Source organism: Megalobrama amblycephala, linkage group LG19 (assembly GCF_018812025.1).
Source record: "Megalobrama amblycephala isolate DHTTF-2021 linkage group LG19, ASM1881202v1, whole genome shotgun sequence".
In the NCBI taxonomy this organism is placed as follows: domain Eukaryota; kingdom Metazoa; phylum Chordata; class Actinopteri; order Cypriniformes; family Xenocyprididae; genus Megalobrama; species Megalobrama amblycephala.
Window position 1 is genome coordinate 24,823,082 of NC_063062.1, and position 22,732 is coordinate 24,845,813.

Genomic DNA, 22,732 nt, shown 5'->3' on the forward strand with positions numbered 1-22,732 from the left:
AAAAAAAACTTTTCTTTGAAAAATCAGAAGAGGCCTGCATCATGCTGCAGTTCAAGTTGTGACGTTTGGTACAGGGACCTCTAGTGTCTGTATTTCAACACAACGTCAAAAGTGACCAACAGAAAGGGAATGTCTCGGTTTACTGGTGTAATCCTCCCTGATGGAGGGAACAGAGATGTTGTGAAAGTAAAAGTGGCATGACGTTTAGCCAAGTATGGTGTCCCATACTCGGAATTTGTGCTCTGAATTTCACCCATCCAAGTGCGCACACACAGCAGTGAGTATTGAACATACACAAACCATGAACACACACCCAGAGCAATGGGAAGCCATTTTTGCTGCAACATCCGGGAATGGTTGGAAGTTAGGTGGCTTGCTCAAGGGCACCTCAGTTGTTGATAATGAGAGTGGAAGAGAGCGCTGTTTATTTGCATGACAACAGCATTTTAGGGGCCTGAAAATGCAAACTTTTGAAAACGTTTTTTTAATGGATCTTTTTGAAAATGATGCTGTTATTTGTGAAAATTGTGACATTATGCACATGCGTATTACGTTTTCATTCTATAGGCACGTAGTGTTTCTTTACAAAGTGGCATCGCCAACTACTGGCCTGGCATGCATAATACAAGTTGAGAACCACTGTCCTATAATTTTGGTTTCAAATAACCATAGAGCCAGTGAAGAAGAAGATTGACACAGTACACACTGAGCTTTGAAATGTTCCTGCTGTCTTTGTAAAACTACACAAGAGATTCAAACATAATATCAAACAAATCAGCTTTCATAATTTTATATTTAAAATTGGAATGCTGTATTTGTAACAGTCATTTTCATGCCTGATGTATCAGACCTGTTGCACAATCACGTACTAAATTTGACCTGAGCAGAACAAGTAAGTGTGTTCTTACCTCGATGAGAGGATGCCAGTGTGCGATGGGTTTGCGTGGGTAAGTCAGCATTTCATTCCAGTGTTCTCTTCCCAAACCCTCAGCATCATTACCTACTCGACACACGCCGATGACCTCATTGTGACCTACACTGTGAAAAGAGACAGCAAAATACTCTGTTTACTTTGTAAGAATACTTCTTGCAGAAATGTTACTCTTTAAAAAAAAAAAAAAAAAACTTTGCCTGTAGTGGGGGGGGGCTTTTACACTGGGCACATTTGCTGTGGTCCGAATCTGAGTGTGATTGTTTCCATGGCCCCCCACAGCATTTTCTCGTTTTAAACTCACTGGATTATATCGAACACTGGTTCATTTGCATCCATTTTACGTCATCACAAACGTGCACCATGATATGAAACAGAACACAGGTCAATATATTTGATTTACTTATTTTTTTTATTTATTAATTTGGTTGTATTTTGCAAATCAGAGTAAACAACACTTGTATTTACTGTATGTGTGTAGCATGAAGAAAGCTTGCTGTTGCTAGCAAACTCTCTTTTGAGGAGACAGCTGATTATAAGCCATTCATTTGCCACTCAGATTGGACTCATTATGTATGATTACACTGCATGATCACTCTCGCTCATATCCAAGGCAAATCATCACCACTGTCATACCCTGCATGTTTTGCTGAACTAATTACGTCATTTTCGAGTTGCAGTTCCAGTGCATCCGAACTCAGAACACCTCCTACAGGTAGTCTCAGGTTTGGTACCGTTAGTGTGACCACGTGTCATGCATCACTTTCACATTATCATATTTTCATGAGAACCGTGATCTGTTTCGAACTAAACTGCTAGTGTGAAAGCACCCTTATACATACATACATTTTATATATATATATATATATATATATATATATATATATATATATATATAACAGTGGCATGCAGTGGTGTTCTGAAATGAGGAGGCACATTTTTTTTTTTATGAATCATTGTAAATTCATGTGCATGTACATGAACGTTGACACATCTTCCTTGTTAAATGAACATTACTTTACAGTACATCAAAAAAGAAAAAAAAAGAAACCAAATACAATTCTATTTTGTAATTTTACATTAACAATGAAATGTTCTATTTATCAAAACCAAGTCAATCTCATCAAGCATCAAGTGTTTTAAGCATTTCTACATTCATTCCAAAATAATAACTAAAGGCAATAATAATTTAAACAATATATTTTATTTGTGTATTGCGGTTTTTCTTTTTAATTGTCAACCTAGGATATTTTGGATCATCAGTCATGCTCCATTAACACCGTTTGTCACAGACACGAATTGTATTTTTAATTTCACCAAGCTGATTGCACTAAAAACCCCCGCAGTCATCATGCTTTCAGTCCATTTCAAATTTGATTTTGACGTGACATAATGCGGTGATATCTAACTGGGTGATCTGTTTATTTACTGTTCAATTAGTCTTCCAATTGACGCCATTATTTGTTCAGTCAAACTGACCCGCAGAACGAGCACGTCAATGAGAGGCAGGATTTATCGCACAAACCAATCATATCCAATCATAACCAATTACATCCAATCATAGCGCGATGGAGACATTGCCTCCTCTCACGTGATTTTCCCCCATTCATTCACAATTACCCCCCACAAAACCCACCGCACGCCAGGGGTCTGATGATTTTATATGGTTTCCTATGAGAGCAAAGGGAGGCATGACTCCGTAGACTGTAAAGCATGACTCCTCTGTGTAACTTTACCTGCGGGTGTCGCTGTTGGGCAGTGTTCCTTAAGAAATACGCGTGACTTCCGCTCTTTTTAATGTCATAATTTGTAATATTTGTGTTTTTTTATATGTAATATGGATTACTTTCTCATCCTATATTTTTTGAGGAGGCACTGCCTCCCTTGCCTACTTGGAGGAAACGCCCCTGATATATGTATGTATAGAGAGAGAGAGAGAGAGAGAGAGAGTCAGACCAAAATATATTCAGACACCTTGAAAATTTCATTCATTAATGGTAAAAAAAAATGGCAATAAAATATGACAAGATCTCAGAGTTAAACTCTCAAAAAAAAAAAAAAAAACGACTTGACATTATATCAGATAACACTTAAGCAAAACATAGTCAAATCACAGTGTGAATAACTTTTGGTTCCACATTTGTATCAATTTTATTGGAAGTCCACTGTATGAAGAATTTTTGGGTATAATGTTTCACAGTTTACTTAATTTTGCTATCCTCACTTACATAAATGAACTATAGTGCCCTGCATGTGTCTGAATAATTTTTGGTTTGACTGTGTGTATATGTATATATATATATATATATATATATATATATATATATATATATATATATATATATATATATATACAGAATTTATTAGGGCTGTCAATTTATAATATTAATTAGATAAATTAATTACTGTGAAAATTAACACATTTAATGCACTTGCCCGGCATCAGATAGGTCATCTGATATTTCATACAGATGACGACTATGATGCAGGGCAACAATTCACTGCATGATGAAGCCTATAGAATGCAGTTAGAATGACCCTAACATTCAAGATATAGGGCAGAAAATCCCCCTGTGTGAGATTTTGTCTCATATTTACATCATATAGCACGAGTGCAAATGTGATACTGATTTTATACAACTGTTCATTACATAAGAAGTTAATATTGTGTTATTTTAGACAGAGTACTGTCTGTTTTGCCAACGAAAATATGAAGACAAAGCAGACCTGTTCGTCTCCGAGCAACACACAGCGGAATTTATTTCTGAATCTGCATTTTGAACAAATCGGGTGAACCAAGCTTGTTGGACTTGAACAAGCACAGACCGAGCGGTGTATGACATCAAACTGCTCTCTAATTGCTATTGCAGTACTTTCAAGCCTAATGATTCCATGGACTATTCATAAAGAGAACCATTTACTTCATTTGAACAAATTGAATGAATGAATGAATGAATGAATGACTCAATGACTTAATCATTAAGACATTTACCACCACCTACTGTCAGTTTTAGTTCCTTAATTAGAGTATAATTTCATTAAAAAAAGATTTTCATATTTCCATAGCAACCCCCCCCCCCAAAAAAAAAACAAAAACAAAAAAAAACAGAAAAAACAAAAAAACATTAAAAGGTATAGTTCACCCAAAAAAGAAAATTGAATCATCATCTACTCACCCTCATCCAAAAGAGTATGTGTAATAAAGTCCATTTTTTTTTATTTATTCTATGTTGAATCAAATAAACCATTTGTTTTTGCTGAAGTTACTGTTTGTACTGTTTGTTGCTGTAGACAATAATGACTTTAAATGTCCATTAAATGTGGGGTAAGTGATATTTCAAAAATGCTGTTGGACATTGTGGATATTTAAAATCAACCCAAACAAACCCACCCCTCTATTCATTGTTCCTCTTCCAAAACGCACCCACCAATCCTAATCACCCTGCTCCGAGCCGGTCTTAAACACTGATCGCTGCTGGCAGGTGAGGCGAGTGCACTAACAATGACGCTAAACACCGCATTCTCTAGCAGTCATCAGTGCACAGTGGTTTACCTGCACAACTCTCATTAGCTGGCCTCTGTTACACATGCAATACGAGAGTGGATGTCTGTTTATCACGGCTGACGCACAACAAAATAATGCTTCACGAAAAATAAAGCGCAGATGACAAGGAAGCTCAAGTGATAAAAGCATGGATTACTTTTCAACGTTTTTTGTGATAAAAACAATTTGACTTTCGGCTTTCAAGGGAGTTTAAGGCACTCATAGTAATGCATTTGTGTCTGTTCTCTCATGATTCTTTTCAGAGTGATAGAATATGACTTTTGAACTTGTGAGCTTAACTCTCAAGGGTGTTACATGCTTTTTGTGATGTGGTCCTAGAAATTGCTCCACCTGGACTTAACTCTCTACTGAGTGATGAGAGTTGAGCACCTGCACTTCGGGTCCCGCGGCCGCCATTACTGGGATTGTAGGCACAGCAGGGATGTGTCAAACGGGAAGTTTCCTTTTTTGGCTTCTCTTGATGGCTCAGATATCACTATTGTGATTATGTATGTTTCTAATCCTAGGAATTAGAGAGAAAAGAGTGTAGTAATTATTATTATTATTATAAAAAATTGGAGTTTTGGCGGCATGGGACAGACTTTACAGAAAACATTTTTTGTCTGGACTTTACTGCCCTGCTCTTGTGAACAACAGGATAGCAATGTCAAGTCGTTAGGCTTTCTGTAAGCCTCCTTGATATGCTGTCCTGAGCATTGGATGTTTTAGGCAGCCTCTTGCTTTAGAGAGTTATGCTGAGGTCTCCTTCCTCAAAGCTCAGTTAGGCAGTATGGTAGGTTGTCAGGCTCTCTGTGAGCCTACTTGGCTACAACCTTTACAATACAGGCATTATAGAAGTCATTCTTCTGAGACTTCCGCTCCCTAGAGCTCCACACATACAGTGATTTTGAGTTGTTAGGCTTTGAGAAGCCTCCTTGGTAAGCTGTTCTGAGCATAGGACTGGTTGTGAATGTGATGTCCGAAGCAAGACAGTTTACTAAGTAGTAAGCTCTCTGTGAGCCTCCTTGAGTTACTGCTTTCATGGAGCAGGTTTACTGCCATTTCAGAGCTCCACTCTGATAGCATCGTTATATAGCTAGGCTTTCCTTTTATTATGTGAATATTTTTTGGGCCTCCTCTCATTTGAGAGTCATTACGCTGAGGCATCCACTTCCTAATGTTCTGATCAGATAGCGTCATCAGGTATTTTGTAAGCCCCCTTGCTAAGCTTTCTGAGTTTAGGATGTTTTTAGGCCTCTTATTGCTTGGAGAATTGTCATGTGAGGCCTTCGTTCACAGAGCTCCACCTCTAGTGGAGCCTCCTTAGAGCTGCCTTGGGTATAGAACGTAGTTAGGCCTCCTTTCGTTTTTGAGAGTCAATTATATAATTATTCTTATGAAAATATCTGAGATGACTTGAAGAACACAGATAAACCATATATTCTCACAGTCTTGTGTTTACTGTCAAAAGCTTTTCTATCTTCTTTTTAATCGGCTACAGTGATAGCTGTATTAGGGATATTCTTGAACGGCATGCTATTTTACTTCTGTGAGTATGAATTCTTCCAGTATGAATTAAGCATACATACAATTTATAATGATTTATAGTTATAGGCCACCTGCATTTTCCCCAAAAAATAAGTTTTCTGAAAAGTAAAATTATTATTATTATTTTATGCAGCCCTACGAGTAGGCACGAAAAAACCTGGTGTTCTTTATATTTTTTTGTGAAGTTTACATCACAATTTTAACAAAAAAAAAAAAAAAAAAATGCAGCCCTAGTTGCTTCTGATATCAGCATGTTCACAGGTTGTTTTTTTTGTTTGTTTTTTTTTTACAGGGACCAGTTGTCACTGATGAGTCCTGCTGACTAAAACTTTCTCAAGTCTCTACAACATGTTTTTCTCTGAGAGCGCTGTACCAACATCAGCAAGCTGCATTACATGAACATGGTAAAATGAAAAAGCAAACACCTTGGAAATGTCAGGTATGTTGAACAGGAACCTTTTCAGGAATGGCATATAGGTGTGTGGCTGTTTAAGTCTCTGTCTTTAGATCAGAGTGCTCAATAATGTGCCTTTCTGGCCTTCGTTATATATATTTGGATTATGTTGTAAATAAAATACAATGAATCAAAAAGGCATTATTTTAAATCTCCATACATTCTTTGCTGTAGTTCCCTCATAGTCCCACCTGATAGGGCTATTAAGGGAGGGTCTTTGTCTTCCCAGGTGTGAAACACACCATTATTCATAACCATTCATACCCTCCCCACATACAGCATTCTGACACAAAACATGTCTTACAAATTTTAAATCAATATATTGCTTTATGTGAATGAGTTGTCAGGATGATTTTCACATAATTTTGAAGCAACAATTCTAGGCTTCAACGTACACTTTTTTTTTTTTTTTTTTTAAGTCTTGTAAACATATATTCAGTATGCATTTAATGGCCTTATTTCAGTGACTTTTTTTCACAAACTACACAAATGTAATTTTCTCAAAACTACAAACTTTTACATACATGCTGCTCACATATTAATTTAGCAGAGTTTGTGCTGAACACAGTGTAATCAGACTTTATCCATGAAAATGTTATAAGTAACAGAAATAAGCACAAATGTCAGGGCATGTCAAAACACCTCCAGGGCCCAGAAATCACCTCAGACCCCAGAGGGTTAATCAGAACATTGGTAGGCTTCCTCTTGCTGTAGAGAGTCATTCTATTAGAGGCCTTCGCTCTTCCGAGCTCTTCTTTTTTATTATGTACAGCTTGCTAGCACTGTTATGTAGCAGTCAGTGGTTACATGTTAGGCTCTCTGTGATCCTCCATAGCCACTGCGAGCATTGTTAGGCTTCCTCTTGCTAGAAAATTATCTTTTTGAGGACTCTGCTCCTCTAGAACCCTGCTAGGATACCAATTGCATGTTGTAAGCCCTCTGTGAGCCTGCTTGCATGATATCCTGAATGTGGGGTGCTGTCTGGTCTCCTCTCTATTTAGAGAGATGTCATGTTCTTGACCTCCACTCCTAGAGCTTGGTTTGGTATGTTTGCTAAGTTGTTAGGCTCTCTGTGAGCATCATTGGCTACTATGAGTGTAGCTAGGCTTCCTCTCACTAGAAGAGAGTTGTCTTTATTTAGGACTCAGCTCCTCAGAGCTCCGCTAGGATAGCAATTACGAGTTGTAGTCTTTCTGTGAGTCTCCTTGTAAGATATCCTGAGCGTAGGAAGTTGCTAGGTCTCCTCTCAATTTAAAGAGTCGTCATACTGAGGCCTTCACTTTTAGAGCTTGGCTTAGGTTTGCTAAGTTTTTAGGCTCTCTGTGAGCCTCCTTGGCTACTGTGAGTGTTGCTAGGCCTCTTCTTGCTAGATAGAGTTACCTTTGAGGCCTCCACTCCCCAGAGCTCCACTAGGATAGCAATTGCGAGTTGTAGTTTCACTGTGAGCCTCCTTGCAAGATATCCTCAGTGTAGGGAGTTGTTAGGTCTCCTCTCGATTTAGAGCTTGGCTAGGTGGTAGGGTAGTATGCTAGGTCATTAGGCTCTCTTGGAGCCTCTTTGGCTACTGACGTCAGTGCGAGTGTTGCTAGGTCTCCTCTCATTATGAGAGTTGTTGAATTAAGGCCTCCACTCTGCGGAGCTTCATGGGCCAGTTAGACTGAGCTTACCGCTTTTTGATACTTTCTTGGTACTGCCCTTGGGTTAGAGTGTTGCCTACACCTCTTGTTTGAGGCAACTCTACAGGGCTGCCTGAACAGAAGTTCTGAATGTTAGGCTCCCTGTCAGCCTCCTTGGACTCTGACCTGAATATGAACAGAGTTAGGCTTCCTCTCTTTAGAGTCATCCTGTTGAGGTCTCCGTTCTTGAGAAGCTCTGTTTTATGATTATTGCTGGTGCACCTTAGGGATAAGGACTCCTTTGACTTAGCTTAGTCAATAGGGCACTCATCCCATCAGCATGGCAACGGTTAGTATTCCGTTCCCTATAGTCACCTCTAGGGGATGCAGCACGAGTTCCCTTTTGAAAAGGAGCGTCTCACATTACGCATGTAACCATGGTTCCCAGAGAATATGGAACAAGACGCTGCATCCCTTTGCCATGCTTCTGGTATACCTGCACATGTCTCTGTCAGACAATCAGACAAGAAGTGAATGATGTATTACACAGGTGCCCTTTTATACTCACTGTCATACCAGTGCTGACATCATAGGCTGCCTCCTGCCAATGTCAAGTTTTTTGTTGTGTTTAGACTCATGCTTCAGACAGCAGTCATTCCAGAGGCATTCCCCATAACAACCCCTAGAGGACGCAGCGTTTCGTTCTCTATTCTTAGGGAACCATGTTTACATGCGCAACCTGAGACATTTTCATTATAAATGCTTTCTGTGAATGTGATCTATCTTTTGAGATATTCACTGAGGGAGGAGTCGAAATTAATTTCTGTGGTAATCGACATCATTTCATGGATGCTTTGCATAGAGCTGAACTTGTTTTGAAACTGATACATTGCTTAAAAATCTGAAATAAATAATAGCAACAAAGCAGTCATTTTTAACTTCAAATTACTCCTGTACCAGGCAATTATGCTGGACAGAAAGGACACATCAACATAATTCAACAAACATTTGTGAGACTCTCACCGGTCATAGTCCATAACAGCTACGAGAAGGCTGATTTGGTCAATGTTCTCTGGAGGGACATCAAACACTATGGCCTCATTGTACACAGGGTTTAATGTGTTCCTCTTGGTGGAGGTTTTTCTTTTCTTCAGTCTTCGCCCATCACACATCAGAGAAACTTTCACATAAGGATCTGGGAAAAGATTCCAAATAAAAAATGAAATTAATTAAATAATATTAAAAATATGACCAAATAAATCATAATTTACATTTAAGTCCATGACCCGTTTATCCACAGTTCCCTTTTGAACGCAAATCCAAGAAATGACATAACCAAACTAAAATGGTTGCAACGATTTAGACTAATTGTGGTCTCTCTGAATTTGTTGTTAAAAAATATGAATTAAGGCCTTGATACACTCAAGGCGAAGTTCTTTTTCGTTCTTCATTCAGGAGTAAAATGAAGGTTGAAATACATGAGCAGTGTGCAACGTGGATATGTTTTCACGAGCTCTGCATTTCGGAGCTCTAGTAGTCACGTTTATCTATATAGCCCTTTATTCAATAGATTGCTTAAAATCAAGCAGCTTTACCGTATTAAACATGAAAAACAGTGTCAAGTGTCTCGTTTCATCAGAAGAACAACTTCAATTTCTACTATAAAGCGGCTCTCCAGTGTGTTCATGTTTTCACTCTGGGACGTCTGATCTCCACGGAGAGAACAGGCCAAATGAACCAGAAAATATTTTCACGTGAAAGAAGGCGGAGCCTCAGCACACACCTACCTAGTATGTAATCGCCACGGACCAATGGTAGTACAAAGGTCTTTACCAGTGGAAGTTAACTTTTCATGAAATTTCGCTTTGACAAGCTGTTTTGAACTCTCAAAGTTTGTTTTGGCCGATTTTTCCTTACGTCATTTCAAACTGTGTAATCTGAGTGTGAAGTCATACCTGAAGCTCCAGTAATATCCATGGCTTTCAGATTTCGTGCTTTGATCATGGTGATGGTCAGCCGTCCGGCAGTGGGCAGGTAGCATAGTGAAAACATCAAATCCCCCAGATCCACATTGTCCTGGCAACAGATAACAAGATTTATTTACAAGTTGAATGACTTGTGTTGCTAAATGGCATGCAATTCATTTTAAACCATTGCTAGAGAAGCACCTCATTTTCCTCTTTTGGGGTTTGAGGGTGACAGTAAAGTTGAGAGGGTGTGCTCTCTCCCAATGCCTCTTCTAACACTTTTTTTAATTGAATGCTTACATTTTACTCCCCTTGGTCAGGTTGCCTGAATAGGTGGTCCCTTGGTCAGGCTGCCAACCAGTGCTCAGCTTGAAACCAGACTCTGCCTTAAAGGTGCTGTAAGTGATCCTAGGTGGATGTAACTTCCTGTTGACGTTCAAAGTGTTGTCAAACAAAACAGAGGCTAGCTAGACCCTCCCACCTCCTCCTCCTCCCCCTCCCCTCCGTGCTTCCTGAAACAGTCATGAACGCGCATTTAAAATCATTCTTGTCGGTTATTGGCTGGAGCATGTTTATTATGATTCGTGGTCCAGGCTGCACCAGTTTGTTTTTGTTGCCGTTTTCGAAGCTTGTGGCGACTACAGAGACCGCGTTTTTTAACAGTGTGTTCAGAAGACAGGCAGCTAGCGGACAGTGAGGAGATGTTTGCTGTATGTGACAAAAAATGTTTTGGCCTAAAAACGCGTGACATCGCTTAGAGCACCTTTAAGTTAGTACAGTAGGTAGTGACATAGAACTGTGGGCTCTCTAGGTGTTGGGTCATTGGTGTACTGTATGGCAGTTTTTGGCTACAGCCTTACACTCATTTAATGGTGCAACACAGTGAGCTGGCATTAATATTACCATTCCCATAGTGTCATTCTTAATGAAACAGCTTTGAGTTCACTTGAAAGGGAATGTCTAGTGTTATTTATATATCCCCGGTTCCCTGAGAGGGAATGAGATGCTGCGTTTCGCTGCCAAACTTCAGGCAAGCCTGCGGCGTCTGTCTTCAGACAACCTGAAGCTGTTGGTGTATTGTTTGGATGCCTTTTATAGTGCACCAGTGACGTCATCCTACTACCGTAGCCAATCCTGATTTACTTGTAGCACACGTTTCAGACACCAGTTACGCTGGGAGCGTTCCCATAGCATCATACATAATGACGCAGCGTCTCGTTCCCTCAAAAGGGAACTGGGGTTATATACATAACCTTAGATTTTTAGATAACATTTTTTGTCAATAAAAGGTATTCAAACAGTTGCTCACCTGTCTAATAAAACACAAAATATATTAAAGCATATGTGTTTACATGGTTTCTACGGTACTAAAACAGGAAATCAAGAGTAACTTGGATTATGACGTCATTGACAGGTGACCCAATGACATTGGATGTTACACTGGTTAAAATAGCTGATTTCTCTGGATGTAAATGTTGTTGGAAACATTTATAATAATGTCAGACACAAGTCAATAAAATGTATAACATTGTTCTAGTAGTTTTTAGATATTTTAATCCAAAAGTCTTACATTTTGTGCCTTCAAGTATTCACTGAAAATCATGCAAAATTTGGTAAATGTAAATTACATGGAGTCCATCGAGGAAGAAATGGGTTCCATCCCATGAATTCTTTCATAGCACTTTGCATCATATCAGAGCAACACTAACGTCAGCAGCATTAAAAAGTAACAGCCGTGTTATCACTTGCTCTGGAAATAACTCAGCCGAGAATGTGAGATGAGCTTTTCTAACACCTATTCATCTGAACTTCACAATGATAACTTAAAAAGGAAGAAAAAAGGAGGATTTAACAGAACTCTTACTATTAATTCATTCATTAATCATTTCAGTCATATCTGACTCTTGGTGATTCTTTGGGCCATCTCTCGCCCATCCATTAATTTTCTTTGTGATGATTTTTCAGAGGTAGGTTGCAGGTCTTTCCCCAACCCTCCCCATTGGGACTCACACAAACACACACGCATTCACGACTACGGACAGTTTAGCGTTGTTACATGTTATGCTCACAGTAATTCAAAACTAGCTGATATAGAGAAGGACAGTTATTTTCAAAGCAAAGAGATATTGGCTTTATTGTGTAAAAGGATTCTTGCTGTAGTGATTTGACTGGAATATTAATTTATTTATTCGTATTCTTATATAAGAAAATAACACAACAATCTATATTTTTTCCTCGTGGCTACAACTTCATGTTGAGGGAACATCATATTTCTCATGGCCACGAGTTAAATGTGTAAACAACCTGTGCAACCGTAGCAACCTGGAATTATCAGAAATGCATAGACTATAATAATATTTATTTTTAATTAAGAAAAAGCATGGAATTAAGAAATTGTTATATTAACTTATTGTGATGATGCCTATAGCAGTATTTGAATGAAGTTTGTTATAGGCTAAATGTTAATAGAATATGCTATGTATTTTTTTTTTTTCTGGTTTAATATGAATATAAATAAATATATAAATAAATAAAGACACGATCAGTGAATGGATTTAAAAGGCTGTGAGATGGGATGGATAAAAAAGGCCTATACTATTTTATGTTCTTACATATTCTTTTATCATTGATAATAAACTTCATGCTGTCTATAGGCAACATTGCGAGCAATATAATAGGCCATGATATAATAATTTCTTAATTCTGCCATTATTTTGTCATTCTTTAAAATAAATATTATTATATGCCCCCTCATGTACATCTGCTCATTTAGATGTCTAGCGTAATTGCTACTAAGTGCCTCTGAGAAAACTTTGAGTAGGTTTCAAATTGATGGCAAATCCAGCAATTATATTTCCTCAGAAGCACTTACTGTAGAAGTCTGGTCACTCTTGATTTTGGAACTGGGGGTGTCCAAGAATAAGACTAGCAGCTGTCAGACTCTATGTTTGTTTTGTTTTTGTTTTTGTTTTTTTTTTGTTCTAAGATGGCATTTACCTATCATGTCTGAACACCATACAAGGTGAAAAATCTGACACTCCATTGTATGCCTGAGGCTCATGATGAAGATAACCAGGGGTTGTGCTGGTTCTGACAATAAAAGGTCATTCTAGTGCTGTGATGAGTTTTGTACAGAATCTGAGAAGCTAGTGGTCCTGCCATTTAGAAAGGGTGAACAAATGCTCAAGGACAACTGCTGCTCTTTTATAAAGATACTCCATGCACAATTTACTTGATTTACTAAAGCTGATATGTTTTGACATAAAATTCAATGCAAATAAGTTCAGATTGTGGTGTATATAACATACTGCATGCCCACAAAAATCACTATGTGAAACATTAACTTTACAACTGTTGTTAAAAGTTCCATCTGGATAAATTAGCCACTTTCAGGCAAAGTATTTCCATCAGTTATTTGTAAATGAGAGCCATGCTACTGGATTTTGTCTGCATTTTGAACACATTAGCAAAGGATTCATCAACTAAATTTCCCACAAGTCTTTCTTTGAAAGGACAGAGGATTTGTGAACATTCAGACACCTTTAAAGTTGTTCTTATATAAAATATTTCTGTAAAACCTGGATGCATTGATAAAACTAATGGAAACACATTATTCCTATTATACGTGACTTTAAGACTCCCATTGTACTTTGTTTATTGTAATAAACTGTAAAAATTATTCTTGACCCCATCAACTAATTTCCCATAGCATGTCTCTTGTATCACTCTATAATCCCTTATCACATAATAGATTCAGATCAAATCAATATTTCATGTATCTATTTGGTAAATGGTCAAATAAGTAAGATATCTATTTGGTCTATTTGGTATATGGTCAAATAAGTAAGATAATGTACAGTCAGTCATTATTACAAAATAAACCCAGGGGGTGATACATAATGACTGTCTGTTTATTTTGTGATAATGACTGGCTGACTGTATAATGACATATCAGAGTTTACTAAGAATTTTTCTTTCTTTTTTACAAAAGCAGACACTGTTTAAGGCAATAATCATAATTTATATTTCTACTGAAAGAGAAACTGTACTAATTCATTCTATTCTGCTGTTTAGTGAGCACTGAGCTACAGCACACTTGAATGAGGCCATTTGGGATTTTCTCTAGCACTCTGAATTTTGTATTTGTGGATTGTTATGACAGATCATGGTAGACCTGTCTCATTAGCTTGAGTTGTGTCTTAAATGAGCTCTACTTATTCTTTTTGAATTAATATTCAAAGTCCTGCGCTTTCTTCTAACACGTGCTGTGGTTTTATTTCAAAATGCCCCTCAGAGTCAGTTCATTGCGTATGCACTTGAAAAACTGCTATGTTTACTAGACTCCAGATTGGTATGGCTGAGACATCTGGCACAACAGAGTGGGTTTGAATAAATCAGTTTTTGGCCTCCAATGGTGGGTTCTTTCTGAAGCTGAAATTATTGTATAATTGTTATATATATATATATATATATATATATATATATATATATATATATATATATATATATATATATATATATATATATATATATATATATATATATAATTTTTTTTTTTTTTTTTTTTTGGGAAATGGTGACAAAATTGCTAATACACTTATATTCACAGAATATTTTAAATGATTTTGATGTTGATACAAAAGCAACAGAATATGAATATTTATTTGATCATTAAGTTACTGTTTAACTGTTAATTTGTGCTTAAGAACAAATCATAAAAAAAAGATATAAAATCATATTAATACATATCAATTATCTTCCAAAAGCCAAATAAATAAAATAAAATAAAATCTAGATTTATATTTTCTTAGCTATGTCAAGCTTGCTATGACCAGTAGACCGTTATACTCCATTCAAATTTCACAGCTGCCATTCCACATGATTTAGTTGTGGCTTTTCAAATGTGTGTGATCATGTGAACTCACGTATATGATTTGTGTTGTGAGGGAAATGGTTTTATAGATTTGTGCTGAAATTGCTGCCGGTGAATAAAACAATTTGCAATGAACAGAAGATTCTATTAATTGGTTCCTCATGATCATTGAAGTTTGAAATAGATCAGTATGCCATGGCAGCTTCCAACATTATAAATAAAGACGGCATTAAAAGAATATAGTTCAACCAAATATAAATACTACAGGATTAATGTAATAGTTATCCCAACATATCAAAATACCCCAAATAATCTATATAATATCCAAAATAACCTAAAGATTCTGTAATGCTTCACTGACCCTCTTGTTGTTCCAAACCTTTATGACTTTCTTCTGTAGAACATAAAACAAAATGTTGTGATGATGATGATGGCTCACCAGTAAAGTTTTTTTTTTTCCTTCTAAAGTTTGTTTATAAAAGCTACTTAAAAGCCTACTTAGGCCTAATCCTGGTTTAGGTTAAGCTCTGTCTGTGAAACTGGGCCTAAGTATATTTGGCCTACTTGTACTCTCTTTTGATTGAGATATACTTAAAAGTATAATTAAGTAATCTAAGTATACTTGGCTTTTAGGTTTAATCTTTTGATTGAGTAGCCTTGATTGAGTATTTTTTTTTTTAAATATATATATATATATATATATATATATATATATATATATATATATATATATATATATATATATATTTTTTTTTTATTTATTTATTTTTTTGCCTACATAATAGGGGGCAATCAGAGCTCAAGTAGAATATCCTCTCTGAGCCCCTTTATAGCAGACAGCAAGCCAAATATATTTATCACTTACGCTAACATTATATGGGTACTCAAACTCGTAAACAGTACTTAGGTATTTTACTCATACTGAATGTAAGCTCAAAGAGACACTAGTCCTCAACACCTAAGAGACATGCCAGTGAAAAACAAGTTCCCTTTCAAAGGCTACACTCTAAGCTGCGCTTAATAGAGCGCTGTGGGAACGTCTTTAGTCATGACCAGCTGTGAATATATGTGTAAAACAACGTCACTGAAATTGACCCATATGTATGGCCTTGCGTGACGTCATTGGAATATGTCGTAAGCGAGGCTATAATTAGATGTGCCACCTGTGCATCAGCAGGTCTTTTGTCTTTAGAGGCCATTCTGTGAAGTTGTGTGTGAAATTGTGTGTGAAACCGTGTGTATCACAAGCAGCTCTATCATTTCTCTCTTTCCCTCTTGTCGAGAGTTAGATTTGATAGGCAGAGCACAGAAACTTTCTCTCATCTGTTCCTCCTTTCACTCTGCAGCGCAAGTGAAATTGAACATATTATATATATATATATATATATATATATATATATATATATATATATATATATATATATATATATATATATATATATATATATATATATATACACACATACAGTATATATAATATATATAATATAAGAGAGAAAGTATGAGTGAACAAGGCAGACGGTGTGTGCCTCCGTGTTCGTGTCCAATCTCTGAATCGGACACACACCCATACTGTTTTGTTTGTTTGGGGGAAGAGCACGCTGCCCTTGCGTTGGAAGGTGGCGAGTGAGAGCATTGTGAACTGTTCACATTTAAAATGCTTCGTACTCGTCTCTCTCTCTTTCTTCCAGCGACCAGCACCCACAGTATGATCGTAGGGCTCGCGAATGGATCTCGCTGATGAACGGGAGACGGGTCCTGCCCTTTCGCCCGTTTTGTCACCTGATCCGTGTGTCTCCTCGCACGATAATGAAGTGCACTCCGGTGCTTCTTCAGCTCACGTGGGGGACGACAATTCTCTTCTTGCTGCCTCTGAGCGTTCCTCACATGATGATAAAGCCATTGAGGAATTACTGAAGGTAGTAACAAGCTGTGGCTAGATTACAGCTATCAAAGTCATGGAGAAAACCACATACTTCTCGTGTTTTTGTGCCCTCGACGTCGATTTATTCGACTATTGTGGGTGCTGAAGCACGGGGGTATATACGATGATGCCACAGGTTGAAGAGACGCTTGCGAGCTATCTCTCTACTGTGTCAGCATCATCGTTAAAAAAACCTACCCTACACACAAAGCCCTGTAGAATGTAATGAATGTAGCAGTTATTAATCAATTTATGGATGAAATATGAATATAATAATTCATAAGGTTATGAATAAATTATGATTCATATATCGACCCAACGGGGAATTAAACATATATTGTGAATCAATTACAACGAATTATAATCAATTACATATATGATTAGTTCTGGTTTAATAATTATTTAGAGAAACTGTTCGTTTGTCCGGCAAACTAAGTCCCTCACAGAATATTATAAACGGAGTTATTCTCTGGCCATGAAAATAACTTGCTATTAGCATAAAGCGATCGAAAAACGTTAAAGTGACTTGGTCTTCAGTCTTCAAAGAACGAACAGAACAATCGAGCATGAATTAAGTGTTTAATATATGAAGCTATGACTACAGAGATTATACGTCTAAAATATATACAGAAGTATACACATATATATACACAAGAGTGAAAATAAAGAAAAGACAGGGAAAGAAAGATGATCAAAGAATGGCAAATTACACAGTTAAACCCTTTTGAGAGAGCCAGCACAGAAATCAGTTTAGACAAATTTCAGGTAAATGATAATACTTGCTTATTGGTTCAAGTCCGTGTGTAGCAGTTTCAATGCACTTGGCTTGGTTGGTCTTTTCCGAGAGGGTTTCTCCGGCGGGGTTTTCAAACGAGGTTTAAACTGAAGAGTAACTTAGCCGAAGAGAGAGAGAGTCTAAGGAAGTGGTCCTCCCGAGCTGCGCGCGTGGTTGGGAAGCGCGGTCACCTGAGGCGTCCGGAGAGACGTGCACGAGGCGATCGGGAGGTCACCGGGAGAACAAGGAGAAGGTGTGTGTCGTTGTTTTTATGGAAACCCAAGCTAACACACCTCCTGAATTGTAGCGGCCAATAGATGCGCAGCACTCTTTGGTGGGCAAAGTTCCTTTGTTTGGTCTCCGAGATGAATTTGCATACTTAATGACCATCAAATCGGATTTCGAGATGGAGTCCATTCTTCACAGTATCATTAAACACATAGAAAAATGCATCTGTCAGTTATGTGACATCTCTCAGTGAATAGCTCAGGTCCGGAGCTTTACGGAGATGGCCATGAGCATCAGATGAGGTTTTACAGTCCAGTCTTTCTGGTCGACTGACCGTGGAAACGTGACTCCTCTGCGTTGCAGTGGAGCTCTGTGATTTGGGTTTACAGTTTGGACTTGACAGCAAACCTGACATTCTCTGACATACTCTGCCACATCTTTCTGCATGCTGGGCCAGTACGGCACTTGTTCCAAAGTCTCATAAATAGTTCTGGTGCCATGGTGTTTGGCGCATGGTGTGTCGTGGGTGTATATCAGTTCACCCCCCTTTTGGCCCTGTGGCAGTACAAGCTTTGGCGCTGTGAGGACATCAGGGACATATTTTAGAAAGTTCACTCCCGCACGCAGCATGTGGTTGGTCTCATGTAGTCGTTTGTTGCCAGGGGCCGTCATGGGACGAGGTGCCGTGAACGGGAGATTGGAGGGGTATGAGTGGTGGTGCAAAACATTTCGCATGGAAGTGTTGGCAAGTTTGGTTGTCAGTGGCAGTGGCAGTGGCAGTAAGGCGGGAAATGTTGCAGGAACAGTCCGCTGGCTGCGGGTTGTTGTTGCCACACTAAGGGTGGGTGAATGGGGTGGGTGTGACCATAGCTTGTTATGCAGGGTGCCAGTCTTGGCGAGGGCATTAGTTTGGTCGTTCACGCCTTTGTCACGCCCTGGTTGCTTTAAGCGTCTTTTCACCTTTTCCCCGTAAGCGATCGTGTCGTGTGCTTGGGTGAGGTGATCACGTGTCTGGAACAGGTGTTGATGTTTCACCTGCTTGTTGCATTCAGTCTTGAAACCAGTTTGTTTCCAGCCCAGAAGATGGCATGTGAAACAAGGTCTGGCATAGTGTGAGTCTGTGCACCTGAGTTCTCTGATGTTATGGACAGAGGAGACTTGAAGAGTTATGAGGGTAGCTGCTGCTTCACCATACTGACATGATTGGGGACCCCACCTGCCATTCTGTGATTGGCAGGGTTGGTCGCTTAACCATCGTACCCCTGCACTTGCCTGTAGGATGCCCTCATGGATGTAGGAACGTCCATCGACGTAGGCCGTGGGCATTCCTTGGCACGCATTCTCTTTGAGGTACCTGTGACAGGTTGGTCGCTGTTGTTGGGGTACCATTATCTCAAGTGTCAATGCTGGTGTGCTGTTATAGCCGTTTTGGCAGGCAGCTGAATCTCCGCTCTGTGCAGACTTGTGCTTTCTGGCACGTCGTGGCAGTGGCACTTGCTGGTTTGACTTCCTGAAGTCGATGGTGAGTCGCCACTTGCTGTCTGGTTTGACAACGGACCAGATGGAGACTGAATAGGTGCTGTTGCATGGGCAGCTAACACCTTTTTCTTCCATGAAACGAATAGTTTCCTGCACTGGTTCATGTGAGGCAATAGGACCATTGTACTGTTTGATGAAGGTGGGAGGAGCATTTGGGTGTGTTGCACTATTCACTGTGTGAAGTTTAGTGAGACCACAGCCTACAAAGTCTTTGTCAAACGTCACTTTGAATTTGTTCAAGACGTTTCTGAGTCTTTGACAGTCTGCGTCATTCTTTAGGGCACTTGCATCTTTCTGGATCTGTTGGCCTTTAGGCTCAAACCTTGGGAATGGCTCCTCTGTTGTGGTGTTAGCTGTCAGGTTGGCTGTCAGAGGTGCAGCGCTTTCCTGAGTTTCACAGGCAGGCTGGTTAGCGACTGTGGGCACAGCGAGGTGTTGGTCCTCCATCAGCTCCGTTCTGCGCACCTGTTCTGTGGGTACAGCGAGGTGTTGGTCCTCCATCAGCTCCATTCTGTGCACCTGTTTGGTGGGTACCAGTTTGATGGGAGTGATGGAGATGCTCTTGAAGGATGCCGTGAAACTTGTGTTGCTTAAGCTTCCTTCTGGGACCATGGCAGCTGGTATTAAGTTAACGACTGTTAACCTGAGTTTAAATTCATAGGGGCCGTGGTCCACTATCCATTCTAGATGGTAGGCTTTGGGAATGCTGATGTCTGCGACCATGCATTCGTTGAGCCAGCTGTGAACTACGTAGGGTGACACTTCAGTTAGCGGTGTGGCTTTTAGAGCAAGTCCAAGTTCCACGCCTTCAGGTGAAAGTGTGAAGGAGCCCAGCATGTGGCTTAGACCACATTGCCTGTTGAGCCAAACAGCACCCCCTTTGGTGTAAGGTGGTACTACCGTTTCCTGTGTGTGGAGCCAAACAGCACCCCCTTTGGTGTAAGGTGGTACTACAATTTCCTGTATGTTGATCCAAACAGCACCCCCTTTGGTGTAAGGTGGTACTACAGGTTCCTGTATGTTGATCAGGATGCAGACCTGTTGGATAGTCTGGCCTGACAGGAAGTTGGCAGTGTTGACAGGAACAACAGGAAGCTGTACAGTCATCGGGGCCCACAACAACTCATTTGCACTGTCCGTATGAGTATTAGAGTGCATCAGGAGGTCTGGAAGGACCAGGAAGTGATGGGTTAAGTGCCGGTTGTTCCATTTGAAGTTCAAAACGCAGATGTCCTTGACAGTCATCATGGTTGGCAGACGAAAGTCTAGGGGAAAGTGTGTTTGCTTGTTGACAAATGGGAGGTCCGGTGTTCCTTCACTGAGAGCACTTAACAGTGTGTGGCTGAAGGCTGAGTTGTCTGCCCACAGTGTGAGAATAATGTCTGCTGTAGTTACATCATTCAGCTGTGAGTCTGTCGTGACCTTGGAGCAGAGGGAGCTACAGTCTATGGTGAGTTGAAGTACGCCGGGTAGCGAACTTGAACTGTGCTCTGAGACAGGGTTCCCGCGGTTAGCTGGGAGATTTCCCGCGACCTCTGTGACCTGACCGTCTGGCTCAGGTGGTCTGGGTGACTGGGAAGGCAGAAGTTCACACACTTGAGCCCAGACTTTCAGCGGTCTGGCGTTCAATAAGGACTCAAAGCAGTCTAGCAGGTCTTTGTGGATGAAACAGGGAAACGTGTCCATTTGCGCTACACACACAGGAGGTACCAGGCTCACTCGACCAATGGGGTGGTGCATGGGAGCTGTGTGTTCAAGGTGGACCTCATTAGGACTGTGCAACTGCACATTCAGCTCACATCTTTGTGACTTGAGAGTCTGATTTTGGCTTTCAGCTTCATTTCTCAGTCTTTCAACAAGGTAAGGACAGGTTTCTGGGCAGTGATCAGAGACTGTGTAACTGGTTTGATTTTCTACAGTCTTTTCAGGAGCAGTGTTCTGCTTGGAGTGAGCTTCGTCAACCAAATTTTGCAGCTGCTGAGTAGACATACTGCGTGAGCAGGCCAAGGCTGCCAGGTGATCACTCCCCGCAGGGTGCAGCTCTCGGAGAAGCAGAGTGTTGAAGATGAAACCTTCCTCCATTGCTGGCTGACCACGTGCTCTGAAGTAGGCCATTTGCAGTTGGCTGTAGCAAGTGTATGGGTTTTTCAGTCTGCCCCGTTTTAGGTCCATGGCAGCAGGGAGCCCTTGATCTGATGCAGGGTCAGAAAGCTTTTGGATCAGAGCCGGTCGCAGGTGCTGGCGGTTGGATGTGACAGCTGCCGGCGAAGGTTCTTGGCCACTGGTCATTTTGGGCAGTGGACTTTTAACCCCATTTGGAATTAGGGCTTCTTGACTTGTTAGGGGAAACTCGGTGATGTGTGTTTCCCCTCCCATGCCACTTTTCAGTACTCTGTAACCAGTGTCAAGTTCATTCACATAGTCTCTTTGTTGTTTCGGAGCCATAACTCCTTTCTGGGCCTGTTTGAGATGATTTTCACAGGTCAGGGCTTTAGTGTGTCTGTCTTTCAGCTTAGTCTCTGCTTTGGCTAGGGGAGCTTCGCTGTGTTGGAGTTTTCCAGTCAGTTTTCTACGCTCCACCTCCAGGTGGAGTTCTGCAAGGGCTTTTTGAAGTCTTTGCAGCTCCTCCTGCAGCTTGGGTTTGGATTTGTCCGCTGTCCAACGCTGGTCCTGGGTCTCGACGAGTCGCTGATCGTGGTGACGATGAATCTGGGCCTGATTCCTCCGGGCATCCTCTGCCTGGAGCTTGAGGTTGTGGGCGATGGGCGAAAGTCATCCGAGCCATTCTTTGTAGCTCGGCGTTGGATCGTGGGCCATTAGTCGATTCAGGTTGTCGTCCATCTGCTCGTTGCTTAGGTGCTGGGGATCCACAGCATCGTTGGGCAGGATTGTGCTGGTCAGGGAGCCCAACCCGGTCTTGAGTCCGTCCCCATGGGTGCTGGGGCTGGCTGCTCTGAACACGTTAGCTTGCTGTTGGCGAGAGAAAGACAGTACAAACAGAACCAATGCAAGCACGCGCAGGGCTAACGACTTATAATATTGCATGATTATATAATTCTTTGGTTTGGTTCCAGTTAACTGGTGCAGACAGTTAGTGGAATGTAATGTTAATTGTCGATAGCCAAAAGGACCACGCGGGTCAATCTGTGTGGGTGAGTGCCGAATTTGAATAAAGATTTCGACAGGCGGTAGCCCTAAGAGTCCTTTGATGACTCTCGCTGCTCGGTCGTCTATCTATTACTCAGTTTTCCGTGATGGCTCTCACTGCCTCTGCTTTTACATGAACTGAAAGAAACAAACACAGTAGAGAAGCAAAACAGAACAGGGTGGATG

The 22,732-nt window shown here is 40.2% G+C and overlaps 1 protein-coding gene across 2 annotated transcripts in view; it reads right to left on the reverse strand.

Annotated features, from left to right (window-relative positions):
* The window catches only part of syt9a (synaptotagmin IXa), a 57,941-nt gene that overhangs the window by 9,390 nt on the left and 25,819 nt on the right, over positions 1–22,732 (reverse strand). The window contains exons 4-7 of one of the 2 annotated variants that reach the window (XR_007181675.1): positions 10,049–10,169; positions 9,117–9,288; positions 4,866–4,998; positions 909–1,038 (exon numbers count right to left, since the gene is read on the reverse strand). Coding sequence is in view for 1 of the 2 variants with exons in the window: in XM_048169120.1 (XP_048025077.1) it covers positions 909–1,038; positions 9,117–9,288; positions 10,049–10,169 (423 nt within the window). In the remaining variant the exon portion in view is untranslated. Of the gene's footprint in view, positions 1–908; positions 1,039–4,865; positions 4,999–9,116; positions 9,289–10,048; positions 10,170–22,732 lie in introns of those variants that run through there. The other variant, XM_048169120.1, reaches the window with a different exon arrangement.